At 54.4% G+C, this 9,562-nt stretch overlaps 1 protein-coding gene across 1 annotated transcript; it reads right to left on the bottom strand.

Moving 5' to 3' along the window:
- Nucleotides 1-1,501: 1,501 nt before the first annotated feature.
- On the bottom strand, nucleotides 1,502-4,287 carry slitrk6 (SLIT and NTRK-like family, member 6; the record flags this gene model as incomplete). The annotated part of the gene is made up of 1 exon (XM_084489649.1): nucleotides 1,502-4,287. The coding sequence occupies exon 1, from the start codon at nucleotides 4,274-4,276 to the stop codon at nucleotides 1,502-1,504; it is 2,775 nt and encodes a 924-aa protein (XP_084345775.1). The 5' UTR covers nucleotides 4,277-4,287.
- Between the last annotated feature and the right edge of the window lie 5,275 nt (nucleotides 4,288-9,562).

Below are 9,562 nucleotides of genomic sequence, written 5' to 3'. Positions count from 1 at the left end.
AAAATGAAGTCTGCTCATCTGCAAGTGGTCCATGTGTGCAAGAGACCTCATGTAGGAGCCCCCCCCCCTCTCTCCCAAACACACACTCTCTCCCTCTCACACACACACACACACACACACACACGCACTGCGCACGCGTCCCTACCACCGCCCCGATTCAGGCGGGCACAAATCTGCCCGATGAGTGAGTGATTGATGCAGATTGCTGTTTGACGTTTGGCGTGCGCCCCGAGAGGAAAAAAAAAAAGAGCGCAGAGAGAGGCCGAGGCGTCGACTGAAATGTGCTAGGCGAGCGTGTCAACAAGCACATGCACGGTGGCGCTCACATGCATGCATACGCGCGCACGCTAGCACACACACACACACACACACACACACACACACACACACACACACACACGCAAACCCGCGCACCCGTTTGTATACAAACACACATTCGTATGAACATGTATTGAAATGCACACCATGCACGCATACAGGCGTGGATGCATGTTGTGCACACACACACACACACACGAGCACACGTGTACGCACATACACACACACACAGTCACGCACATATCCAAAATATCACAGCAAACACATGGTTGTGGGTTTGTGGCAGAAGGGAAAAACCACGTTGAGTGTTTCAGCAGGACGTCGTGTTGATTGTCATGCATTACCGTATGGCATCTGATAAGTGCAATGCATATTTGACAAGATTACAGTAAAATTGTAATACATTTTTAAGTGCTCATTTACAAAATAAACTCAATGGAAGGAAAATAAAAGTGAAAACAGATAGTTTGGTGAATACCACCAGGTATGAAAAAAAAAAGAATGAAATACCCAAAGATTTAAAATGGATATGAGTTGTCTGTTGCTGATGGAAAAGTATCCACAGAGGAATATCACTGATGCCGTTGTCCTGGTTGGTTTTGTCCATGTTATATTTTTGCCATACACACATTGTCTTAAGCCCATTCCATTGCATTGATAAAACTTATATCATATGGTACAAAAATAAAATGATTGCAGTGTAGTTCTAAGCCAATCGCTAGTTTTTTAATTAATTTGTTAATTTACGAGTTTAAACATGGGCCAAAAAAACAGCAGCACTTTCAGAAACAACTTTTCTTTTTTTGCTGCAGTATGACAGTTTATCAGTCGCTAAAGGCAATTGAGCGGAGAAAAATGTGGTCCGAACGCTATACCTGTCACGGGCTACATACCACCGCAGTCAGCGGAAGATAAATTAAAACAATTAACATAATAACCCCCTAATAACTCGGTAGCGTGACGATGAATCAAATACATTCTGTGCTACGATTAAAACTGCTACAAGATGTGGATAGGGTGATAGATAGGTTCTACTATTCCGAAAAGTACTAGAGGACAAAATAGACAAGGCACTTGTTTGTTATATAATATACACATCTATAGATCTATAGATATATATATATACCGTCTTTTTTTGTGTTGCTGTTGTTCAGTTCGTCGCAGTCCCCCCCCCCCCCCAAAGTCAGTTGAACGTGGTTTGATGCTCCAGCACTTCCAAGTAATCCGGCTCGGTGTGCAAGTTCGCCTTGAGCTCAAAGTACTCGTTCTGGGTCTGCTCCAGCGTGACCTTGCGCGGCCGCGAGTACATGAGGGCCTCCATGAGCCTCAGCTCCTCCTGGTGCGCCGCGCTCCCCTGCGGGCCCGTCTCCGCGCCGCGCGCCTGCAGCTGCGCCATGTTCTTCCGCAGGTACTCGGTGATGCCCAGCTGCTGCAGCTCCTTCTCCCGCTCCAGCAGGTTCCGGTACAGGGAGTCGGGGTTGCCCAGGGTGAGGAACTCCGGCGCCGGGCACTCCCCGGGCGCCGGCGGCCAGAACTTGGGGCCCCCGATGTGCAGGGGGTGGTGGTGGTGCTGCTGCTGCTGCTGCTGCTGCAGCAGCAGGGGGTTGGGGTTCCCGGTGAGCGGCGAGGTGTTCTCGCGCTCCATGATGCCCCGGCACACGTGGTGGGGGTGCTGCTGCGGCTTGCCGCCGAGGTCCAGGTCCAGGCCGTAGTCGCCGTCCACCTCGTGCTCCTTGTGCTGCGCGCAGTAGGTGGGGTTGCGGCAGATCTGCACCACGGGGCTGTGGGCGCGCTCCTCGTACAGCGAGGACGAGCCGGTGCGCTGCGTGAGCGTGTGGTGCGTGGTCTTCTGGCCGTACATGCTGTAGTGCAGGTGGATGGGGCTGCTGCCGCTGTTGTTGTTCTCGCCGCCGCCGCCGCCGCGCGGCTCGTCGGACGCCGCCGCCGCCGCCGCCGCCTTCTTCCGGGCGCGCCGCCGCCGCCGCCGGTGCACCACGAACACCACCAGCCCCGCCGCGCAGAAGATGACGGTGAGGAAGACGACGAGCAGGCTGAGGATGAGCACCGACAGCGGGACGGTGTCGGTCAGCGACTCCAGCAGGCCGCGGGCGCCGCCGCCGCCGCCGCCGCCGCCGCCCTCGCCGCCGTTGTGGCCCGCGGCGGGCCAGAGCGAGGCGGTGGCGCTCTCCTGGCCGCCGGGCGGCGAGGCGTTGAAGGCCTCCAGGCCGGGGCAGAGCAGCTCGTGGCGGAGCTCGCGGAGCTCGGCGTGCGACACCTTCTTGGGCGTGTGGCACAGGACGGAGCCCACCACCGTGTCCCTGCGCAGCTTCTCCACCCACTGCCTGAGGCTGAGCAGGTCGCAGCTGCAGTCCCACGGGTTGTCCTCCAAGTAGATCTGCTCCAGCGACTCGAGCTGGTCCAGCACGTTGCTCACCGGCAGATGCATGAGCAGGTTCTTCCGCAGGTTCAACTTGGTCAGGGGCACGTTGCGGAAGATCTGCGGCGGCAGGGCGCTGAGCAGGTTGTTGTTCAGCGACAGCAGCCGCAGGTTCGGCAGGGGGTTGAACGTGCCGGGGGCGATCTCCTTGATCAGGTTGTACTCCAGATACAGGAACTCCAGGTTGTGGAGGCCCACGAACATGGTGGACACCAGCTTCTCGATCCGGTTGCCGTTCAGGTAGAGTTTCTTCAGCCCGCTCAGGCTGAGGAAGGTCTCGTTGTCGACGGAGTCGATCCGGTTGTTGGCCAGGTTGAGCAGCTCCAGGCTGTCGTACGTCACAAAGTCGTACTTCAGCAGCTTCTGGATCATGTTGCCCGTCATCACCAGCTTGGTGGGGCTATGCTGCAGGATGCCGATGTCCGACACCCTCTGGATGCCCCGGTCCTGACAGTGCATCAGGAACCCGGCCACCGGGTGGTTGTGGCACGAGCACTGCTCCACGCACGGGCTCTCGGGGACGTGGGACGACGTGGGGTCGCGGCCGTCGACCACCCTGGGCACCTGGTCGGCCTTGGACGAGGGCGTGACCACGATGTCCAGCGACTTGGACGGCTCCTCCAGGTTGATGTCGGCGTGCGACGGGCAGAGCACGTCGCGCTTCACCTTGGCCAGGATGGTGCCCCGGAGGTAGTGGGGGCTGCCGCAGATGACCTCGCCGATGGCGGACTGCGCGCGCATGTTCTCCATCCAGATCTTGAGCGGCAGCACGTCGCAGTCGCACACCCAGTCGTTGTCCTCCAGCAGCAGCTCCATGATGCGGCCGATGTGCTCCAGGAAGCCCACGTAGGGCAGCGTCTGCAGCTTGTTGCCCCGCAGGTCCAGGTGCGTGAGGGGCACGAAGCGGAAGACGTTGGTGGGCAGGAACTCGACGGAGTTGTCGTTGAGGATGAGCACCTTGAGGCGGATGAGCTTGTTGAAGGCGCCGGGCTCCACCACCCGGATGAAGTTGGTGTCGGCCTGCAGGAACTCGAGGTTGACCAGCCCCTGGAAGGTGTCCTCCTTCAGCGTCACCAGGAAGTTGCTGTTGACGTGCAGCTTCTTGAGGGCGCCCAGCGCGCCGAACACGCCGGGCTCCAGCTCCTGGATGCTGTTGGCGCCCAGGTGCAACGACAGGGCGTTCCGCAGGCCCGCCATCTCGTCGGCGTGCAGCTCCACCAGGTCGTTCTTGTAGAGGTTGAGGTGGAAGGGCGCGTCGGCGGGCACCCTGACCTGGGAGATCTTGCTGATGTTGCGCTGCTCGCAGTTGAGGTGCAGCACGCCGTCCTTCTCCTCACAGGAGCACAGAGCGTCGCACGACGAGGGGGAGGAGGAGGAGGAGGAGGGGGAGGAGGAGTCGGCCGCGGCGGCGGAGGAGGACATGGCCGCCGCCGCCACTGCCGCCGCGTCCGAGAGCCGCGTGTCCTGGGATCGGACCGCCGCGGAGAGGAAGAGGCTGATGAAGATGATGGAGGGCAGCATGTCTGGCAGATGTCCCTGTGTGTGTGGGGGGGGGGGGGGGGGGGGGAAAGGGAGAAAGAGAAAGAAAACATGGTTATTAGTATTTACAATGCAGTGTCCCAAAGCAGTGTCTTTATTTTATATATATATATATATATATATAATAAAATATTCCACATCTAAAACAAACATGTCTCCATACAACCAAGACTAAAAGTATAAGTTACACCAGCACAGTCACAATTGACCTAAATGAGTTATTTACATCAAGGAGATACGGGGAGGAAAAAAAAAAGATGACAAATGCCTGTTGTCTTATCCCGAGTGAGTTGGACCTGAACACACACACTGTCACCGTAGCACACCTCTAATCGTAACACGACGCGCATGGGTAAACGATACGCATGAGTAAAGCAACACTTTTGGGTCCATGAGCCCCGTTGTCGTGGACGCGGTGTGGAAGTGTCTTAACATATCCGCGCATCAAAAATGCATGGCTCCGACGAGCAAAAAAAAAAAAGGGTCAATCGTCTTCCACATCGCTAACCATGAACAACAGCGGCGTGAACACTGCGTCTTTATGTGGTTCTTTCTGTGGGGCGGGCGAGCGATTTGACTCGAGGAGCGCAAGTCAATGCCCGTGCCCCCAAACTGATAGCAATTGTGTTCCCGCGTCAAACCAGAGAATGCAGAGTGCAGAGTGTGTCCCCTCCCGTTCCGCCGATGGTACCCTGGCTCTCAGAATGAGCAGTGAAAGGAGGAACAGCGTTTCAGACATCCAATCACAACGGAGCCTGCCGTGGTCATTTCAGGGGAAAATAATCCTTCTTCCTCTTGTAGTTGTCTCTCTCTCTCTCTCTCTCTCTCTCTCTCTCTCTCTCTCCCCAGCCCAGGCTGAACATTCAGGCTTTTCAGAGACTCGAACCTTTCATGGTTGAACAAAGACGTTTATTTGGAGTCAGCGTGACTCATGCCAAGGTAGTTTCAGAAAAATCGTTGAGATAATGACGGGCGAAAACTGGGTCGAGAACGGATTCCCCCCCACCCCTCCCCCTCCCCTTGTTGCTTTTAATTACTCTGCTCCGCACTTTATTAACGTGTTTTAATTCACCACTCTTGTTTGACTGCGTCGGGCTGGGTGACAGGACCTCAATTAGAGGCTATCTTCATTAACTAATGTGAACACCATCTGGAGTCAGATATGTTGCAGTCCATCATTGGTTCCCTATTAGATTTGACCATTCCGTCTTTCTTTCGGCTAAGTATGCTTTCGGCATAAAGCCAAAGGACCCCCCCCCACCCTCCTCCCCCCTCCTCCCCCAGCTCTAGCCCCAAATGGCCAGTCTGACTTTGGCATAATAATGTTAAAATCTAAAGTCAAGGTGAACATTTCTTTTTTTTTTGGTTGCTTTCAGAAACGGGACAGAAAGGCCTCTGGGTAGCGATGCTATTCTGAATGTAAAACAGAAGTAGGGACACACGAGGGGGACATCACTTCTGATTAGCACTAGACACAGCAGCGGCTGACAACTTTCTTCTCCCTCAGACTTCTTCCTCCCTACTATGTTCTTTGTACTGCTCATCAGTCATACGGATGGTTTTTCTTCCCGAAGTGGCTTCTTCAGATAAGGTCACGGAGGAGTGGGTACGAGGGGGGGGGAGGGCGCGTTGCCAAAGGACGCAGACAGCTTTTGGCTGCGGGATATTGAGCCAGGGTACCCTTCGCCTTGGGAGTCGGCTAGACCCTAGCCATTGAATTATCCTGGTGTGCATGATAGTGTCCTTAGACGACTTAGACAGTGGATTCAGAAACAGGTCGTTAAGGAGCAGGTAGGGCAGTTCAGTGCGGGCCGAGAGGAAAAAGGCTGGAGAACAAAAATACGGTACTTTTAGCCACCAGGTAGCATAGCCACTGCAGAAGTCTTAACGTATTACTCCTACTGAGACTCATACTCTCTCTCTCTCACTCTCTTTATTTATTTATCTCTCCCTCTTTTTTTGTCTCTCTCTCCCTCTTTCTTCACCTTTGTTTTATCTCTCTCTCTTCTTTGTCTCTTTCTTTTCTCTCTCTCTCTCTCTCTCCCTCTCTCCCCCCCTCTCTCTCTCTCTCTCTCTCTCTCTCTCTCCCTCTCTCTCTCTCTCTCTCTCCCTCTCTCCCCCCCTCTCTCTCTCTCCCTCCCTCTCTCCCTCCCTCTCTCTGTGTCTCTCTCTCTCTTTCTTTCTCTCTGCCTGAATTCTCCTGTCTTGCCTCTTCCTCCCCTCCTCCGACTCGGCGGACTCAGAAAGTGGATTCAGATAGAGGTCACCGAGGTCAGCGCAAGCCAAGCGGTAAAACTGCAGCACAAAACGTCTCACTGCTTCTGCCATCCCGCCGCCGCCGCCGCCGCGACATGACCTCCTACACATTCCTCCACCGCGACCAGCACACAATAGCGGCGGATGATTTGTATAATCGTACCCCCCCCCCCCCCCACCCCTCCCCTCCCCCCGTCCCCGCCGCTCCGAGGGGCCTGGCGCCTCGCCCAGCCGGGGAGAGAGTGGGGGGGGGGGTCACGTCCGCGTTGACAGACTCAGACCCTTACAAGTCTCTGGCCGCGGGCCCCCGGACAAATCAAATCCGGGGGCCGCGACCCCGGTCAGCGAGCGTAAGGAAGCCGAGTGAACCGCAGCGGCCTCGCCGCGTTCACGCCGCACGCGTCCGTCCACGGAGCTCGTTGACTTTGCGTGGGGGGGGGGGGGGGGGGGGGGCGCTTTTGCGAAATGCATCGTGGGTCCCGTCCGTTCCGTTCCGTCGGCTCCCGTTGCGTCAAAAAGTTGAGCAAATGTTCTACTTTTTCAGGCAGCGTCGGATACGTCGGGCCAATCAGATCACACTATTGCAAATATACGCAAACACACTGTCCGATGAAATGGCCTTTGTGATACGACACCGGGGAGAACACACGGACACGCCAAACAGCCCCCCCCTCCGTACCTCCGTCACCCGTCGAGAGTTACCGCAGCACCACGAGAGACTGCGTCCTTCTCCGTCCGGCGGGGGGGGGGGGGGGGGGGGGGTTTGAGTGTTACACACTTTGTTCAGGGGGCGTGAAACATCTTCTTGTTTGCGTCTAACCGACGCGTACGCCCCCCCCCCCCCTCCGTTGCTAATAATAGGACGACGGCTGTATGCATCGCAGTGCAAAGTCACAAGTTCAAGTTTATTCGAGCAAGTGCCCCCTAAGGGGTAAGTCATGCATACCGTACGCATGTTCTAACAAGGACACTCGCCGCAACACGGACTCACACTGCACGCGTGGCAGCGGCCCCCAAGACAACACTGTGCACCGTTCGGCTACTCTGACGCGCGTGTGTGTGTGTGTGTGTGTGTGTGTGTGTGTGTGTGTGTGTGTGTTGGAGACATTGTCGAATACGGAATGGGTCCGTGTGTGTGTGCATGATATTCCTGTGTGATATTGCATGTGTTGTGGCCTTGAAGGGACAAACAGTGAAACTGCTGAACCGAATGGGAGCCTGTGCATTGTTTACCACTGCTTCACTACTCTCTGAACGAACTGTGTTTCTTCATCAACACTTCTTGGGAGAGGAGAAGGATTGCGTAACGGGACGTGATGGGACTCGGGTGGGACGTGGGTTGGACGTGGGCTGGACGTGGGCTGGATGTGGGTTGGACGTGGGCTGGACGTGTCCACGCAGGGTTTATTGCCTCTTTTCTTTAGACTAAAGCCTCAAACCGAACCCAACATTGTTGGCTTTCCATTTCAGAGATTGATTGATAACACTAAACAACGCGGTGGCGATAACTCGGCGTTAATGTACGTTAGTTAATAGGCTTTAACTAACTATTCATTTATGTTGCTTAATGCAATAATAGGCATTAATTAACAATGAACTAACTAGTTAGTTAACTGCTAACTACGGCATTAATGAATTACCCTTAACCTAATGATTACTAGACCATTAGTTGACTGCTATTGAACAGATTATTAACTTTTAGGTAATTGTTAATAGTTAATGCTTATCACTGCATTAACTAATGCCAATGAATGGTTGAACAAAGGCGCTAGCGCTGTATTTGATTTGATCAACCAATCAAGCAAACGCTAATCACCTTCCGAACATCTATCACTGAAATCGCTGCTGAGAACATAATTCTCAAGATCATTTAAAGGGGACACATTATACCACCAGGTGTGAGTGTGATTAGCCGTCGCAAGCTGTTTTGAAAATGTGTCCCGTTTAAAAAATAATCACCTAAATGATAGACTCGCGTTCAAAGACAATATTCTCTTCCTCCAAAGCGAAAAGCCTCTCTCCTCCTCCTCGCTCCTGCCAACTTATGTTCTTGCAGATTGGGTCTCTGCGTGGGTGCTGACAGCGTTTGGCCCTTAGTAAAGAAATCGCAGTGGAAGGCGTTCCGCAGAAGCCCCTTACATGTCAAATCGACGGCATCGGCCAGATTCACACGCGGAACCACGCCACATTATCTCCAGTTAATAGGAACACATCTTTCAGTCGCACATTTCGTCGTCTCGTTTTTTTTTTTTTTTGTCTTTCGTTTTGTCCTCATCAGTGTCAAAACGCGTAACCCAGATAAGGGGACAGACAGAAACAGCCGATCCCCGGCCACGCAATCAGGCTTACTGTTCGCTCACGGAGCGCGCTCTGTGACGCCCGATGTACGACCGCGGATCACACTTGTTAAGACCCCGTTCCCTGTGACAGCGGAGAGACGGAGCGATCCCCGCACACACACACACCGACCCACCCCACCCCACCCCACCCCTGATAGCAGCCACAACTCGCTGTCTTTGGGCGGTGATGGTTGAGGGATACGTCATTACAGGATCTATGGACTCTTCACTCCGTTTTCCCCCTCAGCTCCCACAGGCAATTACTGCAGCATTTGTGCCATCCTATTGGCAGAAAACACTAAGAGTGTCTGTGCTTCTGTTTGTGTGTGTCTCTGTGTGTGTGTGTGTGCGTATGCAGGCAGTGGATGTTGGTGTGTTTGCGTGTGCGTGTCTTTTTGTGTGTGTGTGTGTGTGTGTGTGCTCACATCACACACACACACACACACACACACGCATCATCTCACCACTGACACGTCCCAGAGGCGTGAGCATCAGAAACAATTGCTTTTTTCTCCTCCTTATTATTTTTTTTGTATATCATCTCCTCCATCCCGCGTAACCAAGCGGTTCTGACATCGCCGGGGGGGGGGGGGGGGGCTGTGTGTGATGGGGGGGGGAGGGAGAGAGGAGAATGACTCTCCAGATCAGGACTCAACGATAGGGCCCGGCCCTG

The sequence above is a fragment of the Micromesistius poutassou genome (assembly GCF_964030765.1).
Source record: "Micromesistius poutassou genome assembly, contig: SCAFFOLD_5733, whole genome shotgun sequence".
Taxonomy (NCBI): Eukaryota; Metazoa; Chordata; class Actinopteri; order Gadiformes; family Gadidae; genus Micromesistius; species Micromesistius poutassou.
The sequence above is the reverse complement of the archived record's forward strand: the minus strand, read 5'-3'. Positions and strand labels throughout refer to the sequence as shown.